The sequence below is a fragment of the Salmo salar genome, chromosome ssa12 (assembly GCF_905237065.1).
Source record: "Salmo salar chromosome ssa12, Ssal_v3.1, whole genome shotgun sequence".
Lineage (NCBI taxonomy): Eukaryota > Metazoa > Chordata > Actinopteri > Salmoniformes > Salmonidae > Salmo > Salmo salar.
This window is the reverse complement of record NC_059453.1, coordinates 64,823,589-64,849,882: the sequence shown is the minus strand read 5'-3', so window position 1 is coordinate 64,849,882 and position 26,294 is coordinate 64,823,589. Positions and strand designations below refer to the sequence as shown.

Here is a 26,294-nt window from a genome sequence, read left to right as displayed (position 1 = left end):
ACACCTGCTCTTTTCATGACATAGACTGACCAGATGAATCCAGGTGAAATCTATGATCCCTTATTGATGTCATCTGATAAATCCACTGCAATCAGTGTAGATGAGCCCGGAGACAATTGAGACGGATTGTGTATGTGTGCCATTCAGAGAATGAATGGGCAAAATAAAAGTTGTGCCTTTGAAGGGGGTATTTTAGTAGGTGCCAGGTACACCGGTTTGAGTGTGTCAAGAACTGGAAGGCATCTGGGGTTTTCACACTCAAGTTTCCTATGTGTATCAAGAATGGTCCACCACCCAAAGGAAATCCAGCCAATTTGACACAACTGTGGGAAGCATTGGAGTCAGCATGGGCCAGCATCCCTGTTGAACGCTTTCAACATCTTGTAGAGTCCATGCCCAGACAAATTGACAGCAAAAAAGGGGAGCGACAACTCAATATTAGGAAGGTGTTTCTAATGTTTTGTACACTCTTTCTCTATATAGGGTTAGATGGCGATGCAATTGTGTGAAAGTCAGCAATATGCGACATAGCGTCTAGCCTGCCGGAAAGCCACACGAAGAAGAATTGGTACTCGTGCATCCGCGGTTCTTCTACCGCGCGTTCACGACTCTAGCTCACTTATTGCATGATGGCCGAGGGAGGCGGACCCGAGTCGGGTAGTGCAGCAGACCCCGATCCGGAGCCGGTAGCCGCTCAAATACCGACACCTTCAACCGAAAGTCAAAAGCAGAGTATTGGAACACTTCTCAAAACAACTCTACGAAAGGGCGACGAGTGGTAATGTGTTTTGAATGTAACGTTAGCTAGCTAACCAATAATAGCTACTATGCTAGCGAGCTATCTACTTTCAGTTCACGGGAACTGAAAGTAGCTAGCAATAGCTTAGGCCCGTCATTAGACGGGTTAACCGGTTCCCATTGAACAGGAAATGGTTTGATTTGTTGGGCCAGGGCAGGAATGAACATGTTAACGTTAGCTACGTCTCCTCATCCGATAATATTTACTTTCTCGACCATTGCAACGTAGTAGTAGTAGTTAATAGCTAAGGTTAGTTCACTAGCAAACCAAGGCATTGCTCACATTAGCTTACTAGCCGACTAACTAGCTACGACATGACGAGGTGTAGTCAAAGGCCCCTCTTCAATGCAATAAAGTGGAGTGACTGCGAATTAATGCTAGCTAGTTAGCTTGCTATCTTACTAGCTAGCTAATGCTTTGTCATTGGAACTGGATAACAACCAGCGACTGGCCCTGTCAGGTTACCAGACAAAATATTTGCAACGTTTTAACTTTGGAAACCAAACTCTTTACTGTATCTATTTTGCTAACGTCAGTTAGCAAAATCAGTACTGACTAACTAGGGAGGGGAAACAACCAATGGGCTCAACAAGAGCTAGGCTAACCACAATGGCATTACAGTACCAATTGTCTTGAGTTGAGAAAGTAGTCTGCCGGGTCATATAATGTTATGTTTACATCTAGCTAGATGACTTCACACAATGTTTTTTTTTTCTTCTCTCAAGTGAACAATTATTTTAGTTGGGATTGATGACAAGTTTGAAATGTTCCTGGGGCCAGACAACTTAAATTGTTTTGGCCTCCCAGCCTGTCTGAACAGGGTAAAGTTAATGTCAGATGGGAAGGAATTGGCCTATGGCTATCTGACTGACTAGTCTGACTAGTTTGCTGACTCTAGACCTAATTTTGAACCCATCTGAGATGGGTATTATTAAGGCTTTAGTTGCAGTACCTTGTATCTCATTTCGTGTAGCCTAGCTAATTTAGTCACTTGATCTTTTTTTCTATTCTAAAAAGGGAGATACTTACAAATAAAGTTTCCCACTGCCTGGGCTTTGGACCATGTGAAATCCTGCTAACAAGTTTTATGCAGTGGAAGATATTCTTACTTGAGATTGACATCCTTGCTGACTTTTACTGTATATGAGTGTGACCTAGAGCACAAGACGGTTTTGTTTTGGAGTTATTTTGAAAAATATACACTTGACATGCAACAATTTCAAAGATTTCACTGAGTTCATAATAAGGAAATAAGTAAATTGAAATAAATTCATTAGGCCCTAATCTGTATTTCACATGATTGGGATTACAGATCTGTTGGTCACAGATCCCTTAAAAAAGGTATGGGTGTGGATCAGAAAACCAGTCAGTATCTGGTGTGACCACCACTTGCCTCAGAGTGGGACACATCTCTATCACATAGAGTTGATCAGGTTGTTGATTATGGCCTGTGGAATGTTGTCCCACTCTACTGTGGCTGCTCAAAGTTTCTGGATATTGGCGGTAACTGGAACCTACTGTGTTACACGTTGATCCAGAGCATCCCAAATGTGCTCAATGGGTGACATGTCTGGTGAGTATGGAGGAACTGGGATTTTCAGCTTCCAGGAATTGTGCAGATCCTTGCAACATGGGGCTATGCATTATCATGCTGAAACATGAGGTGATGACGGTGGATGAATGGCACAACAATGGGCCTCAGGATCTCCTCACGCTATCGCTGTGCATTCAAATTGCCATTGATCAAATGCAATTGTTTGTTGTCTGTAGCTTATGCCAGCCCATACCATAACCCCACTGCCACCATGGGGCACTCGGTTCACAACAATGACATCAGCAAACCGCTCTACCACACGACGCCCTACACGATGTCTGCCATCTGCCCTGTACAGTTGAAACCAGGAGTCATCTGTGAACAGCACATTTCTCCAGTGTTCCAGTGGCCATCGAAGGTGAGCATTTGCCCACTGAAGTCTGTTAGGACGCAGAACTGTGGTCTGGTAAGACCCTAGTGAGGACGGCGAGCATGCAGATGAGCTTCCCTGAGGCGGTTTCTGACAGTTTGTGCAGAAATTCTATAGATGTGCAAACCCACAGTTTCATCAGCTCTCCGGGTGGCTGGTCTCAGATGATCCTGCAGGTGAAGAAGCCCCATGTGAAGGTCCTGTGAGGCCGGTTGGACGCACTGCCAAATTCTCTAAAATGGCGTTGGAGGCGGCTAATGGTAGAGAAATGATCATTCAATTCTGTCAACAGCTCTGGTGGATATTCCTGTAGTCTGCATGCCAATTGCATGCTCCTTCAAAGCTTGGGACATCTGTGGCATTGTGTTTTGACAACTGCACATTTTAGTGGCCTTTTATTGTCCTCGGTACAAGTCGCACCTGTGTAATGATCATGCTGCTTAAACAGCTTCTTGATATGCCACACCTGTCCGGTGGCAAAGGATTAATGCTCACTAACAGGGATGTGAACAAATAGAAATTTGTGAACAATATTTGGTGTGTATGGAACATTTCTGGGATCATTTATTTCAGCTCATGAAACATGACACCAACAATGTTATACATGCATGTTGCATTTTATATTTTTAAGTGTATAGTGCCAGTCAAAAGTTTGGACCCCTTCTCATTCCAGGGTTTTTCTTGTATTTGTACTTTTTTTCTACATTTGTTCAAGATATCAAAACTATGAAATCACACACATGGAATCATGTAGTAATCAAAAAAGTGTTAATCAAATCAAAATATATTTGAGATTATTCAAAGTAGCCACCCTTTGCCTTGACAGCTTTGCACACGCTTGGCATTCTCTCAACCAGCTTCATAAGGTAGTCACCTGGAATGCATTTCAATTAACAGGTGTGCCTTGTTTAAAAGTTAATTTGTGGAATATCTTTCTGTTATTGTGTTTTAGCCAATCAGTTGTGTTGTGACAAGGTAGGGATGGTATACAGAAGATATCCCTATTTGGTAAAAGGCCAAGTCTATCTTATGGCAAGAATAGCTCAAATAAGCTAAGAGAAGCGACAATCCATTACTTTAAGACCATGAAGGTCAGTCGGTGCCGAAAATTTCAAGAACTGAAAGTTTCTTCAAGTGCAGTCGTTCAAAAACCATCAAGCGCTATGATGAAACAGGCTCTCATGAGGACCACCACAGGTAAGGAAGACCCAGAGTTACCTCTGCTGCAGAGGATAAGTTCATCAGAGTTAACTGCACCTCAGATTGCAGCCCAAATAAATGCTTCACAGAGTTCAAGTAACAGACACATCAATGTGAATCACTGCTTCATGGTCGAATTGCTGCAAAGAAACCACTACTGAAGGACACCAATAAGAAGAGACTTGCTTGGGCCAAGAAACACAAGCAATAGACATTAGACCGGTGGAAATCTGTCCTTTTGTCCAAATGTGTGATTTCTTTTTGGTTCCAACCGCTGTGTATTGGTTTGGGATGAGTTGGACTGCAGAGTGAAGGAAAAGCAGCCAACAAGTGCTCAGCATATGTGGGAACTCCTTCAAGACAGTTGGAAAAGCATTCCAGGCAAAGCTGGTTGAGAGAATGTCAAGTGTGCAAAGCTGTCATCAAGGCAAAGGGTGGATACTTTGAAGAATCTAAAATAAATGTTGATTTGTTTAACACTTTTTTTTTTGGTTACTACATGATTCCATATGTGTTTCATAGTTTCGATGTCTACACTATTATTCCTCAGCATACAAAATAGTAAAAATAAAGGAAACCCTTGAATGTAAAAATAAAGGGAACCCTTGGTTCCTCTCTAGGTTTCTTCCTAGGTTCTGGCCTTTCTAGGGAGTTGTTCCTTGCCACTGCTTCTACACCTGCGTTGCTTGCTGTTTTGGGTTTTAGGCTGAGTTTCTATACAGCACTTTATGACATTGGCTGATGTAAAAAAGGGCTTTAGAAATAAATTTGATTGAATGAGTAGGTTTGTCCAAACTTTTGACTGGTACTGTGTGTTGACAGATGGAGAAATACTCCAAATAAGTGAATACTAGACATGTGAATACTAACATTGTTAGACATGATGTAGGAACTAGTGGAACAAGTTGACTGCGTGCAAGTTCCTTTTGTAGCTCAGTTGGTCGAGCATGGTGCTGGTAACGCCAGAGTAGTTGGTTTGATTCCCGTGACCACCCATACATAAAATCTGTGCACACATGACTAAGTCGCTTTGGATAAAAGTGTCTGCTAAATGGCATTTATATATTATTACTTTTACCCTTGTGTGGTATTTATTTTAACCTGCAAGTTGTCATCCTCATTCCTCGGAATACAGTATCTTACCAAGGCACTGCTTTTTGCAGGTTTCTGATTGATAGCAGGTGGTTTAAGCAGTGGAAGAAGTATGTGGGATTTGACAGCTGGGATATGTACAATGTTGGAGAGCACAGTCTCTATCCCGGCCCTGTTGACAACTCAGGCCTGTTCTCAGGTAATGCACATATTCACTGACACATTCTTCACAGCCTTACACCATGTGAAATGTTGTATCTTAATCTGTGAGTATGCCAATGTGTTTTCTTCTGTCTCTGCTGTGAGCATGATTCTACACAACTAGTTATAAACAAGCACTCAAAATACTTGTTCACTCTAAATACTTGATGTCATAACTTACCTTTACTCTATTTCTTCTCAGACCATGAGACCCAGATCTTGAAGGAGCACCTTATAGATGAGCTGGACTATGTCCTTGTGCCCACTGAGGCGTGGAACAAGCTTGTCTGCTGGTATGGTTGCCTTGAGGGCCAGCGGCCCATCGTCAGAAAGGTGACGCTATGAATTTATTTTTAAAAAATTCACCCTTTTCCTTTAGTCTCTCTCTAACCTTGCTCTTTCTCTCCGTAGGTGGTTGAACACGGCATGTTTGTCAAGCACTGTAAAGTGGAGGTCTATCTGTTGGAGCTCAACTTGTGTGAGAATGACAACATGGACAATGTGATCACACGTCATTTCAGCAAAGCTGACACTATAGGTAAAGGGGGTTTACTGTACTGTGGGCCAGAGAGCAAACTGACGCGTGAACTAACTAGATATGTATCATATTCAGCCACTTCTGATGTATCATATTCAGCCACTTTTGTGTGTGCCCTGTCCAGACACCATAGAGAAGGAGATGCGGTCGCTATTTGAGATCCCAACGGGGAAGGAGACTCGACTGTGGAACAAATACATGAGCAACACATACGAGCAGCTGAACAAGCCAGACAGCACCGTGCAGGATGCTGGTCTCTTCCAAGGCCAGGTAGAGTACTCTCTCTATCCCAACACCCCACTTCAGCTCACTCACTGCTAGGCCACACACAGCTAGAGCTAGACCCTTTGACCACTGGCTCTGTCTTCATTAGGCACACCGCACAGGGGTTTCACTATAATGTTTTTTTAAGGGAAGCTGCAATGGTGTCATGTTTGTGTACTTAGTCACTTATATCATCAGTTGTTCCTCCCAGTAGTTGAAATTGTAGCTACGTTTGATTACCATTAGTTCCATCAGGGATCACAACATTCCTAATGTCAGAGGTTGTTTTGCTCATGTTTTGTTACCCAGCAGTTATTAACTGCTAATTGATTATGTTATGATAGTTGTTTATGAGGTCACCTGGGTTCTAGCCTCATACTACCATCCGGGTCTCGCAAGCTTGCATACATTTATGTAAGTTTACGAGATCAGGAAGATTGTATGAGACTAGCTGGGTTCAGCTGAGGTTAGTTTTTGTGGCACGTCTCTCACTGGCTTGTTTCCCACACAGGTGCTCGTGATCGAACGCAAGAATGAGGACGGCACGTGGCCCAGACAAGCCTCCCATCCAAAGTAAGTTAATCGGTCTATGGTTACCCTTGCTCTGTTCTAGGACTTTGTGGCAATTAGTACATTAGGATTAGAATGGCTTATGTTCCATCATGTCTGGTTGCGCAAAATGTCTGAAACTTGTCCAGTAAGTTGTCTATGTTCCTGTTATTCAGATCTAGTACGGCCACATCCAGGAATTTCACTACCTCCCCAAAGCTCTCCTCCAACTCGTCAGCAACCATCTCTTCAACAATAACTAATGGGGACAGCAGCAACTCTGGCAGTACACTGAACAACAGCACCTCCTCTGGCAATAGGCAAGCACACTGTGATTTTGTCACTATGACACAATATGCAAAGTACTTGTATATCACTAGTTAGTCAGACCAGCTCAATGGAGTACCATTTATGTTTAGGAAGATTTATACAATCTGTTGATGTTTGATCTGTTATACACTGGACTCAACCTTACTGTTTCTACAGATTGGGAGGTTACAATTCATACAGTTCATCCTACAACTACAGAGAGTCACCATCCCAACCTGGCCTTTGTGGTCTCAGTAACCTAGGCAACACCTGCTTCATGAACTCTGCCCTCCAGGTACCACTCACTCACTTACTCACACTTTGAACTGATATTTCCCTCTTACTCACCTCACTGTTTTGTTGCAGTGCCTGAGCAACGCATCCCCTCTCACGGAATACTTCCTAGATGACCAGTATGAGGCGGAAATCAACCGGGAGAATCCATTAGGAATGAGGGGGGAGATTGCAGAGTCCTACGCAGACCTGGTCAAGCAGATGTGGCTCAGCCGCAGCAGCTACGTGGCCCCCCGCACCTTTAAAGTAAGCCGCGCCACAGACACGGAAGACTGAATTTCTATAGGCTACTGCGATTGTCATTGTCTTGTAGTGCACCTTCCTCACCCTCTTTTTGACCAGTAGATTTCTCCAATTAAACTCTATGGAGTTTCTCAGTCAGTTACTGACTTACAAACTCATGCAGATAGAGCAATGAGCATTGAACTCTGTCATAATTACTTTAATACATGCGTGATTGATAAGCTGCACATTCTTCTAACCGCCACCCTGTGTTCCCCCGATATACCAGACCCAAGTGGGCCGCTTCGCCCCCCAGTTTTCAGGGTACCAGCAGCAGGACTCCCAGGAGCTGCTGGCCTTCCTGATGGACGGGCTTCACGAAGACCTGAACCGTGTTAAAAAGAAGCCTTACCTGGCCCTGCAGGATGCAGGGGGCCGGAAAGACGAGGTACACACACACACACACACATACACACATACACACACACTGCAAAATATCACCTCTGTACAAATCAGTTTTCTTCTTCTGTATAACAGATTGTAGCTAAGGAAGCCTGGACTAACCATCGCCTGCGCAATGACTCCATCATCGTGGACATATTCCATGGCTTGTTCAAATCCACTCTGGTGTGTCCAGAGTGTGCCAAGGTCTCTGTGACCTTTGACCCATTCTGCTACCTCACACTGCCTCTGCCCATGAAGAAGGACCGCACCATGGAAGTGTTCTTGGTCCGCATCGATCCCCAGTCCAGACCCACGCAGGTAACACACACTGGATGGGCACTGCTTTTACCCCTCCATGGAGATAGACACTGTTGTCATAATAACAATACTGTGTTGTCTGCAATGTAAATCAAACATTTGCAGACCAGACCAGTCTCAACGGGGACCTAGAAACTGAGTGGTCTTTGTACATGCTGCTGTGCTGTTTTCGATTTCAGAGATGGCCATGGTTCACCTACTGAGATCTTAACATCCATGTAGACAGAAGTAAAAATATCTCTTCTCTCCCTGTGCGTCTCTCCTTGTCTTCCCCAGTACCGAGTGGTTGTCCCCAAGCTTGGCTCAGTGACAGACCTGTGCAGCGCCTTGTCCCGGCTCTCTGGAATCCCTGCTGAGAATGTGAGAGCTGAATAAGGGCCATTTTACTTTTGGACTCTATTTTTACAGCATGCTCATGGTGACATTTTGTCGATTAACTTGATAAGATTTAAATAAATGTGTAGTTTAATTTAATACTTTGTAAAGGTTTTTTGTGAGACTGTCTTCAGTTGAGGGTAACGTTTTGCCCAACTGACGGGTCTGATAAAGTGACTCCAGTTGAGAGAACCATAAATCAGGGTTCCCCAATAGGTGGCCCACAAGTGATTTATTTGGAAATTTATAGGAAAACAACATTGATTAATAAAAAGATCCCCAGAATGAGCTCAAAGGGATTTTAATTTAGAAAATCTATTCTCAATTATTCCCACTCATGAATAGAGGCATATGTGATCGCATGGAATGTTTGAAATGATTACGTTTTTCTCATACTATAACTGTTTGGGATTCTTGCGGTCAATTTGCAGTGTACAAATAATTTATAACTAAGTTCTGGCCCCCCGACCATCTGCTCAAGGAAAAATCATCCCACGGCTGAATGTAATTGGGGACCCCTGCCAAAAATGCTTCCTCCTGTCGTCCTAGATGGTGGTGGCGGATGTTTACAATCACCGGTTCCACAAGATCTACAGACGAGACGATGGCCTCAACCAAATCATGGAGAAGGATGACATCTTTGTGTAAGCCTTGTCCCTTCTCTTGCACTGGAAGATAACATATTGAACAGTGGTTGGGTATGAGCAGACATCAGTCACTTTATTGTTAGGCCAGGAGTTTACAGAATAACCACACATTAAACACTACAAATACAAGATGTTGAAATGTATGTAAATACCGGAGGTGTTTTTGTAAAAAAAGAAAAGAAAAAAAATTATCTTTTTTTATTTACAAAAAATATATAATTTCTTTTATTATGTTATTATTATTTATTTATTTATTAACAAAAACGCCTCCGGTATGCTACTGTATCATTCTCCATGTTTGTGGTCCAGGTATGAGGTGACGGAGGAGGATGCGGAGAGTATGAACCTGCCTGTGTACTTCAGGGAGCGCCACTCCAAGCATACAGGAGGCTCCACAGGCACCATGCTGTTTGGCCAGCCCCTGCTCATCACTGTACCCCGGCAGAACCTGGCCGCTGACATGCTCTACGAGAAGGTGCTGGAGAGGATTGGGTGGGTACAGTATCTGTGGGCCTGCTTTTGTTTCTACTTGTGTTCATATGTACAGTATGCCCCACACAGACTTGAGATATTTAACATGTAGTTATGTGCAAAATGTGAGCTTTGCACATGTGGCAAAACGTTAAAGGCCCAGTGCAGTCGATTCTGTTATGTATCATATTGTACAACAGCTGATGAAACTAACACTGTGAAAGTGACAATTTTATCAGTGTTATTCCTGATAGTTGCTGATTGTATTTTCAATCTACATAGGACCTTCTAATCAGTAGGTTTGCATGGGCGGGAGTTGTGGCTTTCCATGGTGACGTCACCATGTGGTAAATTGGTTAATATATCAATAACAGAGTTTAAACCTCTCTGCCAATAACGGCTAGTTTTCAGGTTCCACCTCCCCTCTGACTACTTCCAAAATTCTTGCTTGAGAAATACTTTTTTGCCCATTTTAATGGACATCTATTCTAGTAATGTACTTAATTGTTACCCAAAAATTATTTTATATTGATATAAAAATGGATGCATTGGGCCTTTAAAATGTACAATATTGACCAACTGTTTCCCAACCCAGGCGCTACGTGACGCGCTCTCAGAGCTCCACCGGTGAGGGGAGGGCCTCAGCCTCTGCCTCCTCCGCCAGCTGCAGCCAGGCAGCAGAGTGCTCAGCAACATCCTCCAATCGCAACGCTGCAGCGAGTGGGAGTGGCAGCCCCCTGTCAGACGGGGCATCCTGCAGCTCCAGCAACAGCAGCAACCACTCAGGAACCTCCAACGGGAACGGGGTGTGTGAAGGTAAGCAACAACACGGACTGTCTAAAGGCAGCACAGTAACTTACATCTCGTACACCTATTGGTTTCTTTATTATGTTATTTATTGTTTATCTTTATTATGAATGTGTACCAAGCACATTTTAGTTTTGCATTCATGTACATGTGCCCTATTTCATTCCCACGGTCTGACATGGCTTGTGTGATTTCCAACTTCCAGGTGAGGAGGAGGCCATGGATCAACAGGTGAGTCCGGAGCCAGAGAACGGCCAGTCAGAGGAGGAGGACACCTCAGACCTGGAGAATGGCCCTAAAACCAAGCCGTGCTCCAGCACCCCGCCCAAACTGTTCTCCTTCAGCATGGTCAACTCTTACGGAACGGCCAACATCAGTCCACTGCCTTGTGACGGAAACATCCTCAAACTAAACAGTTAGTATTCAGTCTCCCATTTAACGTTTGAGTGCTTCAACCAGTTAAAAAAACGTCTTGGAAAGAAAAGTTGAAACTTCTTTTTAAGAAGTCCCAGGTGATTTAAAATGTTTCTTGAATTAGAGAACTGGCATTAGATGTGAGTTGCAAGCTGACCAAAGCACCTTATCTCCTCCGTAGCACATTCCACAGTGGCGATCGACTGGGACTCGGACTCAAAGAAACTGTGTTATGACGATCAGGAAGCGGAGGTCAGTACACTTTCAGTTGACTTGATCAGGTGGACCCAAAGCCCTTTTTGAGAGTTCGAGTTTGCAAAATGTATTAGTGTCACTCCACAACGATACCATAATTGACAATACAAAAAACATTGTGGATCACTCCTACAGCGTTTTCAGACACTAAAAACAATGATAGTCAAACATGGTACAGTATTTCCTTTGGCGTCATCGATAATACATTACATAATCTATTAAGGGTTGCATTAGCTTTCAGAAATCTGCCTTTTCAATACGCAGACATCAATAAATCTGCGTTTGATATTGAAAGTAGTGTTATTTTTTTTGCTTCAATAGAGATAAGGGGTGTGCCACTATAGTTTAGTACAACATCAGATGTCAACAGACAAAGGAGTGCAAAGCTATTTTGCTAGCAGCCACAAGTAAATGAGCTCACAATGAAAAAGCAAGATATTTTTGGCAAAAAACAATGCATGGCTATCATTTCTGTTTATCATAGACAATGTAGCCAGCGACATTTCCTAATGTTTCGATTGAAGTTCATCTTGCATTTGAACTTTCTACCGGACAAAAACTACACCAGAGAGAAGTAGCCTACACATCAGTCAGAGCGCTGTCTGGTGATCCAATGAAGAGGGCAAATATACTACATGACCAGAAGTATGTGGACATCTGCTCATGGCAGGTAGCGTTCTCCTGGCATCCTTCAAACCCAGATTCTTCCGTTAGACTGACAGATGGTGAAGCATAATTCCTCACTTCAGAGAACGCGTTTCCTCTGCTCCAGAGTCAAATGGCGGCGAGCTTTTCACCACTCTAGCTGATGCTTGGCATTGTGCATTTTAGGATTGTATGCGGCTGCTCGGCCATGGTAACCCATTTAATGAAGCTCCTGACGAACAGTTCTTGTGCTGACGATGCTTCCCAGAGGCAGTTTTGAACTCGGTAGAGTGTTGCAACCAAGGACAGACGATTCCTACGCACTTCAGCATTTTGCAGTCCCGTTCTATGAGCTTGTGTGGCCTATCACTTCGCGGCTGAGCCGTTGTTGCTCTTAGACGTTTCCACTTCCCTAATAACCGAATTTAGTTGACCGGGATAGCTCGAGCAAATTTTACAAACTTGTTGGAATGCTAGCATCCTATGACGGTGCCACGTTGAAAGTCACTGAGCTCTACAGTAAGGACATTCTAATGCCAATGTTTGTCTATGGAGATTGCATGGCGGTGTGCTCGTTTTTATACACCTGTCACCAACGGGTGTGGCTGAAATAGTCGAATCCACAAATTTGAAGGGGTGTCCACATACTTGTGTGTACAATGCATTTGGAAAGTATTCAGACCACTTGACTTTTCCAATATTTTCTTACATTAAAGCCTTAATCTAAAACATGTTCCCCCCCCCTTCAATCTACACACAATACCCCATAATGACAAAGTAAAAACAGTTTTTACATTTTTGCAAATTTATAAAAAAATATTAAAAGAACTGATCACATTTACTCAAGTATTCAGAACCTTTACTCAGTACTTTGTTGAAGCACCTTTGGCAGTGATTACAGCCTCAAGTCTTCTTGGGTATGGTATGACGCTACAAGCTTGGCACATCTGTATTTGGGGAGTTTCTCCCATTCTTCTCTGCAGATCCTCTCAAGCTCTGTTGGATGGGGAGCGTCGCTGCACAGCTATTTTCGGGCGTGGCCGATTAATTAGGGCCGACTTCCGAAGTTTTCATAACAATCGGTAATCGGCATTTTTGGATGCCGATTATGGCCGATTACATTCCACAAGGAAACTGTGTGGCAGGCTGACCACCTGTTACGCGAGTGCAGCAAGGAGCCAAGGTAAGTTGCTAGCTAGCACTTAGCTTAACTTTATAAAAAAAACTAATCTTCACATAATCACTAGTTAACTACACATGGTTGATATTACTAGTTTATCTAGCTTGTCCTGCGTTGCATATCAATGCGGTGCCTGTTAATTTGTCATCGAATCACAGCTTACTTCGCCAAACGGGTGATGTTTCAACAAAAGCGTATTTGCGAAAAAAGCACAATCGTTGCACAAATGTACCTAACCATAAACATCAATGCCTTTCTTAAAATCAATACACAGAAGTATATTTTTTTTAAACCTGCGCATATTTAGTTAATATTGCCTGCTAACATGAATTTCTTTTAACTAGGGAAATTGTGTCACTTCTCTTGCATTCATTGCACGCAGAGTCAGGGTATATGCAACAGTTTGGGCCGCCTGGCTCATTGCAAACTGAACTAATTTGCTAGAATTTTACATAATTATGACAACATTGAAGGTTGTGCAATGTAACAGCAATATTTAGACTTAGGGTTGCCACTCGTTCGATAAATTACGGAACGGTTCCGTATTTCACTGAAAGAATAAACGTTTTGTTTTTGAAATTATAGTTTCTGGATTTGACCATATTAATGACCAAAGGCTCGTATTTCTGTGTTTATTATAATTAAGTCTATGATTTGATAGAGCAGTCTGACTGAGCGGTTGTAGGCAGCAGCAGGCTCGTAAGCATTCATTCAGACTTTACTGTGTTTGCCAGCAGCTCGTAGCAATGCTTGAATCACAGCGCTGTTTATGACTTCAAGCCTATCAATTCCTGAGATTAGGCTGGCAATACTAAAGTGCCTATTAGAACATCCAATAGTCAAAGGTATATTAAATACAAATGGTATAGAGAGATAGCCAACGTGTCATAATTCCTGTAATAACTACAACCTAAAACTTCTTAACTGGGAATATTGAATCACCAGCTTTCATATGTTCTGAGCAAGGAACTTAAACGTTAGCTTTTTTACATGGCACATATTGCACATTTACTTAATTCTCCAACACTGCTTTTGCATTATTTAAACCAAATTGAACATGTTTCATTATTTATGAGACAAAATAAATAAAATCTATCTATTTTAAGTTAAAGTGTTCATTCAGTATTGTTATTGGCATTACAAATATAACAATCGTCTGATTTAATCGGTATCAGCTTTTTTTGGTCCTCCAATAATTGGTATCGGCGTTGAAAAATCATAAGTCGACCTATACTTTCCAGAGATGTTCAAATCCGCTCTGGCTGGGCCACTCGAGGACATTCAGAGACTTGTCCAAAAGCCACTCCTGCGTTGTCTTGGCTGTGTGCGTAAGGTTGTTGTCCTGTTGGAAGGTGAACTTCCTCCCCAGTCTGAGGTTCTGAGTGTTCTGGAACAGGTTTTCATCAAGGATCTCTGTACTTTGCTCCGTTCATCTTTCCCTTGATCCTCCCAGTCCGTGCTGCTGAAAAACAGCATGATCCTGCCACCACCGTGCTTCACCGTAGGGATGATGCCAGGTTTCCTTCAGATGTGACGCTTGGCATTCAGACCAAAGAGTTCAATCTTGGTTTCATCAGACCAGAGAATCTTGTTTCTCATGGTCAGAGTTCTCTTTGAGCCTTTTGGCCAGCTCCAAGCCGGCTGTCATGTGCCTTTTACTGAGGAGTGGCATCCGTCTGGCCACTACATAACGGCCTGATTTGGTGGAGTGCAACAGAGATTGTTGTCCTTCTGGAAGGTTCTCCCATCTCCACAGAGGAACTCTGGAGCTTTGTCAGAGTGACCATCGGTTTCTTGGTTACCTCCCTGACCAAGGCCCTTCTCCCCCGATTGCTCAGTTTGGCTGGGCGGCCAGCTCTAGGAAGAGTTGGTGGTTCCAAACTTCTTCCATTTAAGAATGATGGAGGCCAGTATGTTCTTGGGGACCTTCAATGCTGCAGACATTTTTTTGGTACCCTTCCCCAGATCTGTGCCTCGACACTCCTGTCTCAGAGCTCTACGGACAATTCCTTCGACCTCATGGCTTGGTTTTTGCTCTGACATGCACTGTCAACTGTGGGACCTTATATAGACAGGTGTGTGTCTTACCAAATGTCTTTCCAAATCATGTCCAATCAATTGAATTTACCACAGGTGGACGCCAATCAAGTTGTAGAAACATCTCAAGATTGATTAATGGATACAGGATGCACCTGAGCGCAATTTCGAGTCTCATAGCACTTAACTTATTTACCTATTTCTGTTTTTATTTTAATACATTTGCAAAATTGTACAACTGTTTTCACTTTCATTATGGGGTATTGTCTGTAGATAATTGTTTTATTTCATTAATTTTTGAATAAGGCTGTAACGTAACATTGTGGAAAATGTTATGGGGTGTGAATACTTTCCGGATGCAGTGTGTCTAGTGTATATTTCATCCGAGTGAAGTGCTAAATTCCTCCATTTACATTAATGATTTGAAGTGAACCTGAAGCCAAGCTGAGTTTACAAAGCGCAGCAAGATGTTTTCTTTGTTTTAACTTTCCTTTTCTGTATGGAAAATGCTGAATCCTGCGTTATCACGACCCCTGATTATTGGTGTCAGTTATTATACACAGAACAAAATATATATGTAAAGTGTTGGTCCCATTTTGTGATGAGCTGAAGTAAAAGATCCCAGAAATGTTCCATATGCACAAACATATTTCTCTAAAATGTTGTGCACAGATTTGTTTACATCCCGGTTAGTGAACATTTCTCCTTTGCCAAGATAATCCATCCACCGGACAGGTGTGGCATATCAAGAAGCTGATTAAACAGCATGATCATTACACTGGTGCACCTTGTGCTGGGGACAATAAAAGGCCATCCTAAAATGTGCTGTTTTGTCCTACAACACAATGAAACGGATGTCTCAAGTTGAGGGCGCGTGCACTTGGCATGCTGACTGCAGGAATGTTCACCAGAGCTGTTGCCAGAGAATGGAATGTTAATTTCTATACCATAAGCCGACTCCAACGTCAATTTAGGGAATTTGGCAGTAAGTCCAACCGGCCTCAACCGCAGACCATGTGTACCGACACAAGCCTTGGACCTCCACATCCGGCTTCTTCACCTGCGGGTTTGTCTGGGACCATCCACCCGGACAGCTGATTTAACTGGGTTTGCACAACCGAAGAACTTCTGTCAAACTGTTTCAGGGAAGCTCATCAACGTGCTTGTCGTCCTGACCTGACGGCAATTTGCAGTCGTAATCGACTTCAGTGGGAAAATGCTCACCTTCGATTGCCACTGGCATGCTTCAGAAGTGTGCTCTTCGTGGTAGTGGGCTATGGTATGGATAGGCATAAGCTACAGACAATGAACACAATTGCATTTTATCGATGGCAATTTGAATGCACAGCGATACCGTGACGTGATCCTGAGACCCATTGTCATGCCATCATCCGCCGCCATCACCTCATGTTTCAGCATGATAATTCACGGCCTCATGTCGCAAGGATCTTTACACAATTCCTGTAAACTGAATGTCCCAAGTCTTTCATGGGCTGCATACTCACCAGACATATCACCCATTGAGCATGTTTGGGATGCTCTGGATCGACGTGTATGAAAGCCTTCTCTACCGTCTTGCCCTTTGTGCTGTTGTATGTTCCCAATAATGTTTGTACCATGTGTTGCTGCCTTGCTAGGTTGTCTTAGGTCTCTCTTTATGGAGTGTTCTCTCTCTTGACACGATGTGTGCTTTGTCCTATATTTTTATTTTTAATCCCAGCCCCCGTACCCACACGAGACCTTTTTGGTAGGCCGTCATTGTAAATAAGAATTTGTTATTAACTGACTTGCGTGGTTAAGTAAAAAGCATGTTCCAGTTCCTACCAATATCCAGCAATTAATCCAAGCAATTGAAAAGGAGTGGGAGAACATTACACAGGCCACTATCAACAGCCTGATCAACTAATCAAATAAATGCAAAGGAGATGTTGCACTGCATGAGGCAAATGTTGGTAACACCAGATACTGACTGGTTTTGTGATCCACATTATTATTCTTATATATTTTTGTTTTTTTTAAGCTATCGGACCAACAGATGCATGTCTGTATTCCCAGTCATGTGAATTCCAAAGATTAGGGCCTAATGAAAGCATTTCAATTGACTGATTTCCTTATGTGAACTGTAACCAGTAAAATCTTTTAAATTGTTACATTTTATGTTTTTGTTTAGTGTACATTCATCTATACACATCTATGCATAAACAAAACTGTACAGTAGATAAAATAACATTTAGGCACCGATAAAGAAACTTCTCCATTGGAGGGTAAGGTGGCAGGCTTTGGCATTTACATTGTTACCTGATACATTTTTTTCCCACCATTTAATTATTTCATGGGATGTGTACCTGGCTATGTCTATACGGTGTGTATGCCTGATGCCTGTATCCTCTTTGTACTGTAGGCATATGAGAAGCATGAGAGCATGCTCCAGGCCCCGAAGAAGAAGGCCACGGTGGCTCTGAGGGAATGCATTGAGCTCTTCACTACCATGGAGACACTAGGAGAGCACGACCCATGGTGAGACCCACCATCACTACAGCACTGTCTTACAGGCTCAACAAGATGCACTAGCCCTTAGCACTCTACTCCCTACGCTGTTGAAACCACTACGTTCTGTGGTGAATTTTAATGCTGTTTTTTTGTTCTACTGAAATCAATGATTCTTCACTTGTTCACACAGGTATTGCCCCACCTGTAAGAAGCACCAACAGGCCACAAAGAAGTTTGACTTGTGGTCTTTGCCTCGCATCCTGGTGGTCCACCTGAAGCGTTTTTCCTACAATCGCTGCTGGAGGGACAAGCTGGACACGGTGGTGGACTTCCCTGTCAGGTACAGACCGCACTATGCCAAGAGGTGGAACAGTTCTAAATGACGTGTCCGTTTTGTATTTATTTTATCAACAATGATTCACATTGAGATGGACATTGTCTGTACTCTTTATTCTTTGTATTTTGAGAGGTCAAACGATGAAAGCATCCTTTTGTTTTTGTTGTCAACGTTTATGGACCCAAGGAGTTGACACAGCTTTACTCTAGAGGGTGCTGGTTTGCTAGATTTATAGAAACCCTGGTTTGCTGTGTATTGGCCAATGAGAGGCATAGAAGAAGCAGTCCTCTTTAGGAATAAATGGAATTCTACAGTATTTCAATGAAATGTTTGTGACAAAATTACATAGATTTAAGATTTTCATTTATTTTGTTTAGCTCACATCGTATAAGTCAAACATAAGCATTAAGGTGTCTAATAGTCAGTGGCAAAACAAATGTAGACATTAATAAATGCATTTCTATAGCTTCCAAAATATTTTCTTTTACAATTGAAGAGTGCCAAGATGGAGGCGCGTTGCCATCCAAACAGCACCCCCTGTAATTAATCTAGTGTGTGTATTACAGGGTTAGGAAAGTTACTTTTTAAATGTTAGTTACTAGTTACTTGTCCAGAATTGTTATCAGTAATGTAATTTTTGGGATTACCCAAACTCAGTAACAATCTGATTACATTCAGTTACTTTTAGATTACTTTCCCTTTAAGAGGCATTAGAAGAAAGCAAAAATGTATGTTACCAATTGAACGATATCTATTTATTTATCCTGTAATGTTAAAGTTTACATAGCTGGCCATATGAATGTTACATTTTACATAATGGATTGGTTATGTAGGCTTCTATTAACCCATCGCTTTCTACTACATCATTTAAATCAGAATATTATGTTTACATTTAATATATATCTATATAATGTTTACATTTAATATATATTTACATGTAAATATATATATATATATATATATATATATATATATATTTATATTTATTTATATATATATATATTTACATTTAAATATATATATATTTACATTTAAATATATATATATTTACATTTAAATATATATATATTTACATTTGTGTGTGTGTGTGTATGTATGCATGTCCATAAATGGATGTAGCAACTACAGATTGCCCCTTTAAGTCTATCAAAAGTGTGTGTTTGAGTATGTGTCCATTAGGCCTATGGATTTATTATTTAATCTGCGGTAATTAGATTGAGCAATAATAGCCCCACTTTTATTCCATAGGCTGGGATCCGCACTATGCAGCTGTTGCAAGGGCGCATTTTTCATTGGCTGTTAACTGGTTTCAAAAACCAGTGATTGATAGGCAACTTAATCTTGAAATCCCTTACTTCTCCCCAACCCTGTGTGTACACACACACACACACAAGTACAATACACAAGGCCTTTGTCCATTTGAGGAAGTCATGGTCACATTTGAGTAGTCTTAACTGTCAGAGAAACTGACGTCAAGCTCCAACAGACACAAATAGCATCTGTGGTATAGATACTTTGGGTAACAACTACACAAGGGGAATTTCACAATCACAAAAAGCTCTTTAAACTAAACCAGAGTCATTTGAATGTATTTTCCATTTGCAGAATACTCAGATTATTCTCCAGGTTGGGACAAGAAGCATTTTGAAATAATGTTGTATAAAAGCTACCTGTGTGGGGGTTGTCTGGCTGAATGCCCGTGAGCCTCCCTGTGCTGTGTACTCTGATCTCTACTGAGTCACATTATCCAGCAGGAACCAGGAAGCAGAATTAAATGTAACTGACCTAGACAAGCCCTGCAGCTTCCAGGAATCTGACTCATGCTTACTGAGGATGGTTGAGACCGACAGAGCCATCTATTGTACCTCACCTCTCGCACCAGTGTATCAGCTGAAGTGCTAGCTGACCACCATCCTCCACACTGGGTTGATGACATGTCCAGTATAAATTGTTATTTTATTTAACTAGGCAAGTCAGTTAAGAACAAATTCTTATTTACAATGACGGCCTACCAAGAGGCAAAAGACCTCCTGCCGGGACGGGAGCTGGGATTAATTATTTGTATTTTTTTTATAATAATAATATATAAATGTAGGACAAAACACACAACACTACATAGAGACCTAAGATGGCAACACAATAACAAAATGGTAGCAACACAACATGGCAAGAAGGTCGAGACAACAATACATCATGCAAAGCAGCCACAACTGTCAGTAAGAGTGTCCATGATTGAGTCTTTGAATGTTGAGATTGAGAACTGTCCAGTTTGAGTGTTTGTTGTAGCTTGTTCCAGTCGCTAGCTGCAGCGAACTGAAAAGAGGAGCGACTCAGGGATGTGTGTGCTTTGGGGACCTTTAACAGAATGACTGGCAGAACGGGTGTTGTATGTGGATGATGAGGGCCGCAGTAGATATCTCAGATAGGAGGGAGTGAGGCCTAAGAGGGTTTTATAAATAAGCATCAACCAGTGGATCTTGCGATGGGTATACAGAGATGACCAGTTTACAGAGGAGTATAGAGTGCAGTGATGTGTCCTATAAGGAGCATTGGTGGCAAATCTGATGACCGACTGGTGAGGAAAATGTAGCTTCTCGAGAGCACCCTTACCTGCCGATCTATAAATGACGTCTCTGTAATCTAGCATGGGTAGGATGGTCATCTGAATCAGGGTTAGTTTGGCAGCTGGGGTGAAAGAGGAGCGATTACGATAGAGGAAACCAAGTCTAGATTTAACTTCAGCCTGCAGCTTTGATATGTGCTGAGAGAAAGACAGTGTAGTGTCTAGCCATACTCCCAAGTACTTGTATAAGTTGACTACCTCAAAATCTAAACCCTAGTAATAGTAGTACACACACCTGTGGGGAGAGGGGCATTCTTCTTACCAAACCACATGACCTTTTGTTTTGGAGGTGTTCAGAACAAGGTTAAGGGTAGAGAAAGCTTGTTGGACACTAAGAAAGCTTTGTTGTAGAGCGTTTAACACAACAACCAGGGAGGGGCCAGCTGAGTATGAGACTGTATCATCTGCATATAAATGGATGAGAGAATCAAGGGCAATGGTGACATCATTGAGGATATTTTAAGGTTGCAGTGACACATCCATAACCTGAGCGCAAACCAGATTGCATACCAGAAAGAATACTATAGCCATCAAGAAAGCCAGTCAGTTGATGAATCACACTTGATAAAATAAACATGGTTTTCTGTACAGCCCTGTGCTTGTGTGTTTTAGCTTTCAGTCCAAGTCATTGTGTTTGTGACTTGTAGTAGTAGGTTTTGCTAATGATGTCTTCTCTCCACACAGGGACCTGAACATGTCTGAGTTTGTCTGTGACCCAAAGGCCGGACCCTATGTTTATGACCTCATTGCTGTCTCCAACCACTATGGAGGAATGGGAGGAGGCCACTGTGAGTAATGGTTGCTTCTGCCAGTAACACCCAGCTCTATCCTTAATGCAGACTCTCAGACCTAGATTGTGTCTGTGGGTCCTTTATAAAAGTATTTGTCTTAAAGGAATTTCTGATATATAAAGACCTTGATAAGTCTTAGTCTTGCTCATGGTGGCATAATGGCAAGGTCCAGCCCTGCTATCTGCTTGTAAAACTATTTGTTTTACTACCTGGTAACCTGAAGCAGGTCAAATTTCAGTTGGTAAAACAGTCAGTGTTGTTACATGGCATGAAGTGTGAACTTTTATCAATTTCTATTTCCTCAAACCTTCTCATGTATTTTGGCCAAGGTCTTGTTTGGTGGTGACTAACCAGGCCTGCTAGTGTTAACCAGTTCATCAGCTATTTATCTCAGCTCAACTTTAGACCTCCCTGACCATGATGTAGTTTTCTAATGTTCCTCCAATATCTTGTACCTTCAGACACAGCCTATGGCAAGAACAAAGCTGATGGGAAGTGGCATTACTTTGATGACAGTAGTGTATCGGCTGCCTCGGAGGATCAGATTGTGGTGAGTGAGCCACTTCAAACCTTCCGTTCATGTGTAACTGTATACAGTGCATTCAGAAAGTATTCAGACCCCTAGATTTTTTCTACATGGTTACGTTAGTCTTATTCTGAAATGGATTCAATAAATACTAATCCTCATCAATCTACACACAATACCGCATAGTAACAAAGTGAAAACAGGTTAAGAAATGTTTGAAAATGTTTTTAAAATAAAACAGAAATATAGGGGGATACCTAGTCAGTTGTACAACTGAAATGTGTCTCCCGCATTTAACCCAACCCCTTTAAATCAGAGAGGTGCGGGGGGGGCTGCCTTTATTGACATCCACGTCATTGGCGCCCGGGGAACTGCCTTGCTCAGGGGCAGAATGACAGATGTTAGCCTTGCCAGCGCAATACCTTATTTACATAAGTATTTGGACCCTTTGCTATGAGACTTGAAATTGAGCTCGGGTGCATCCTGTTTCCATTGATCATCCTTGATGTTTGTAGTTGGAGTCCACCTTGATGTTTGATTGGAGTCCACCTGTGGTAAATTCAATTGATTGGACATGATTTGGAAAGGCACACACCTGTCTATATTAGGTCCCACAGTTCACAGTGCATGTCAGAACAAAAACCAAGCCATGAGGTTGAAGGAATTGTCTGTAGAGCTCTGAGACAGGATTGTGTGGAGGCACAGATCTGGGGAAGATACTCTGTTCTGATGATACCAAGATTGAACTCTTTGGCCTGAAAGCCAAGCGTTACGTCTGGAGGAAACCTGGCACCATCCCTACGGTGAAGCGTGGTGGCAGCATCATGCAGTGGGGATGTTTTTCAGCGGCAGGGACTGGGAGACTAGTCAGGATCGAGGGAAAGATGAACGGAGCAAAGTACAGAAAGATCCTTGATGGAAACCTGCTCCAGAGCGCTCAGGGCCTCAGACCGGGGCGAAGGTTCACCTTCCACCAGGGCAACAACCCTAAGCACACAGCAAAAACAACGCAGGAGTGGCTTTGGGACAAGTCTGTCCTTGAGTGGCCCAGCCAGAGCCCGTACTTGAACCCGATCGAACATCTCTGGAGAGACCTGAAAATAGCTGTGCAGCGACACTCCCCATCCAACCTGACAGAGCTTGAGGATCTGCAGGGAAGAATGGGAGAAAGTCCCCAAATACAGGTGTGCTAAGCTTGTAGCGTCATACCCAAGAAGACTGGGCTGTAATAAAGGGTCTGAATGCTTATGTATGTGTATATACATGCATACGTATATACATACGTGTATGTGTGTTTTTCCCCATCAATCTAAACTATATTTATATATATATATATATATATATATATAAAAATCTAAACTAAACTGGTTTTGCTTTTTCATTATGGGATATTGTTTAGATTGATGGGGAAAAACAATTTCATCAGTTTTAGAATAAGGCTGTAACAACATGTGAAAAAAGTCAAAGGGTCTGAATAGCCCTTGTCGTTTTTTGAAACGTTGGTTAGAAACATTTCTGATGTGGGACTCGTTATTACCCTTAGAGCTATTTGTTCCATGTGTCCAATGTCAGCAGTGATGATGGCTCTCCATTGTCTTCATGTCCTTTGGTGTTGAGTGTCAGTGTTGCTGTGATGTAACTCTATCCCCTCCACAGACAAAAGCAGCCTACGTGCTATTTTACCAACGCAGAGATGCGGGTGACGTCCCCGCCAAGCCTCCGGCCTCTTCCCCTCTAGGTGGCGCCACGGCCGACGCCGCCGACGATCACATGGATACCAACTGAGCAGCGCTGATGCTCAAGGACATGACACGCACTGAAGCAAAAAAACAAACACACTTTGTTGATGCACACACCAAGCTACTTCAGTGACATAAGACTTCTGAGTCAATATTATTAACCCCCCCCCCAACCCAGCATCCCTTTTGTTTTTTTTTTTGCTCATACATCGTCACCAAGAGCCAAAAGCCTTGTTAGATGCTTGACCCGAGAGACTTCCTCCCTGGAGCCGGTGGCCTGCTGATGTGTGAAATCAAGTTGACTAGTTTAAATAAATAAAGAGGAATATAAAAAGGCTTAGAATTCTCACTGGACGAACAGAATGTTAGAAGTGCACTAAAATGCATAAGTATTATTAACGCAAACTTTTCTGTTACCCACTAGAAAAGTCAAAAAATAAAAAAGCCAAATCCACATCTTGTTTCTACCAAAGCGTTCCAAGTTGTACATTCTAAAGAAATGTACCAACTGCATTGACAGACGGGGGGGAAAGGGGAAACATGCCCTTGAGTTGTCTCTGATTTGTGTATGTGATGATAACTCTCCAGGGCAGGGGTGAATTTATGCAAATGTGTATTTAACATTGAGATGTACACAGAATTCAACACATGACACTGCTGGATCCTGTGACCTTCTGCCTCCTGTGAAGAATGGATCCAGTCAGAAAGGCACACTGGAGGTGTTCCCTCTGCTACAGAAACACACACAGGCCCCTTCATTCTAGTCTGCCTCTAGGTTGACCTGCAGGTCATGTCCACAGTATATGGTGTTCCCTTATGGTCCTGTTTACTGTGCCTTGATGTATGCTGTGGCAGAGGCTTCATTTTCAGAGACCTGACTTCAGTCAGACCTCAGCGCCTGCTCTTTATGAAGCCAGGCATGCTAATGCTGTCTCTCTCATACCCCCCCTGCACTCTGAGAGAAGTCTCATCCTGCTAAAGATGTGCTGCCCCCCTCGTTACGCAACAGCGGCCTTTTTATCCTGCAACCTGTTTTCAAAAGGAAGCACTTCAAGTTTTCCTTTAGTTGCATCTGGAATAATACATCTATGAATGACATGTGGCAAGGCCCTGACCACTCATACATTTCCAGATAATGTGGCTGTACTTCCAAGCATATTTGATTGCTGGCTGAATGGACCCTCTGACTGCCAGCTATGGCTTGTCCTTAGGCTCCCTGTCCTGTGGTATTACAGTCCTGCATTGAAATCTGACATGTATGAAAGTGGTGCTAAATTTGAAACTTGAAATTATTGCTGTTCATGATAAGTCTCCAATCCATTGTCAAATAGAATTTGGACCGCAATAACTTAAAGGCATCCTCAGTTTGTTAAGGACTGCAGGCATCTGCAGCCCACAATGGACTCTCAGACAACCAATCAGCTGTTAAATAAAATATATAATTATGACATGACATCATGCTCGTCAATGGATGGAAAAGGGACTCCTATAAATCGATCAGCTTGTATGCTGTTGGACTGTTGCTACGTAGCTCTATATTCTTCACTGATACAAATGTGTCCCATTAAATACTAGTAGTCTTCAGTAACAGCTGCTCGGCTTGTGGGGTGCTGGTGACGGCAACACAATACATGTCAGGAACCAGTGCCTCTGATACCTTCTCCAGATTCAGCACCCTTCCGTAGAATTTCACTGCGTTGCTAAGTGTCTTGTAAAGGTTGATACAAGATACCAGTAACTACTTCATGGATGGATTTCCCGTAAGATCAATTCTAACTCTGGCATTTGTCCTGGGCTTTTTCCATGTGGCACAAAAGCATGCAAATGTCCTATTTGCTGGTTGGTCCCTCTGTGATTATGCCCTCCTGAGATGATTACATGATTAATATAACCATATTTATGTCAATGAATAGAAAAGCTTTACACCATATCTGTAATATTCTATAGCAAGTGAAAAAGGCATCCAGCTGTCCAAAACAGATTGGATTAGTTGCTTTTCTTCACAATCCTCATGAGCAACTTAGCAATTTGAGCTTCAATTTGCTGTCAATATCTTGAATAGATGTAAATAATCACACTATTTCAAAAATAGGGACATAACTGTTGTAATATTTATATTGCCAATATCTGCAATATTTGTTTTTAACTGAGAATTATTTGGATTGGAAATACAATAAAGACTGGCAGCCTAAAAGGATATCTTGTTTGGACTAGTTGCTTTCCAGAACAGTTTAAGAATAGAAAAAAAATGAGGTATTGCAGACATTGCCTAAATGACTAGTTTATGTAAGTGCCCACAATATCCTTACGCCACATCTTTAGGGAATCAACCTGAAATTGCATTCGTTTCTTTTTTTACAGAATAACTTCAAGTAGTTGAGAATGAAATCACTAAAATGGCATTTAAGTGTGTAAGCAAATATCCCTCTTTAGACCATTAACCCCTCCCCCCAGAATAGACAGTATATGTTTCAGAATAAAGCTGCTCAAAATGGTGCTATCAAATTGCTCAGAAAGTCTTAAGTCTGCCAGTTCAGTCACAGTGGTAGCCTGTGTTCCAGGGAGGAGAACAGGTGAAGTAATACTGCTATGATTTAGTGAAACACTTGTTGTCCAGTCTCAATTCAGAAGGAAGTTAATTCACTGCAGAACCTGAAAAGCCTGATTTTGCTGGTCAGAATGACTTGCACTTCCTGGTTTGGCTACTTTCACTATTCTGAAGAAAGAAAAAAATCCCTCTTTCAGCATGTTTGGCTCTGGTGT

General features: G+C 42.2%; 1 protein-coding gene across 1 annotated transcript; it reads left to right on the top strand.

Moving 5' to 3' along the window:
• Positions 1–563: 563 nt before the first annotated feature.
• Positions 564–25,728, top strand: usp4 (ubiquitin specific peptidase 4 (proto-oncogene)). The gene is made up of 22 exons (XM_014132845.2): positions 564–778; positions 5,127–5,254; positions 5,459–5,589; positions 5,668–5,794; positions 5,919–6,064; positions 6,570–6,631; positions 6,784–6,927; positions 7,094–7,211; positions 7,283–7,456; positions 7,722–7,880; positions 7,970–8,194; positions 8,471–8,554; positions 9,119–9,213; positions 9,526–9,708; positions 10,283–10,503; positions 10,700–10,909; positions 11,090–11,160; positions 17,427–17,542; positions 17,706–17,855; positions 21,160–21,263; positions 21,728–21,816; positions 23,449–25,728. The coding sequence occupies exons 1-22, from the start codon at positions 627–629 to the stop codon at positions 23,575–23,577; spliced, it is 3,018 nt and encodes a 1,005-aa protein (XP_013988320.2). The 5' UTR covers positions 564–626; the 3' UTR covers positions 23,578–25,728.
• Positions 25,729–26,294: the final 566 nt, after the last annotated feature.

Bases quoted from the DNA above. Each gene is read 5' to 3' on its own strand.
- usp4 (XM_014132845.2), top strand. From the start codon at position 627: ATGATGGCCGAGGGAGGCGGACCCGAGTCGGGTAGTGCAGCAGACCCC. The intron at 5,795-5,918 runs GTAAAGGGGGTT...TGCCCTGTCCAG, and splicing joins CAGCAAAGCTGACACTATAG to ACACCATAGAGAAGGAGATG. The intron at 9,709-10,282 runs GTGGGTACAGTA...TTCCCAACCCAG, and splicing joins AAGGTGCTGGAGAGGATTGG to GCGCTACGTGACGCGCTCTC.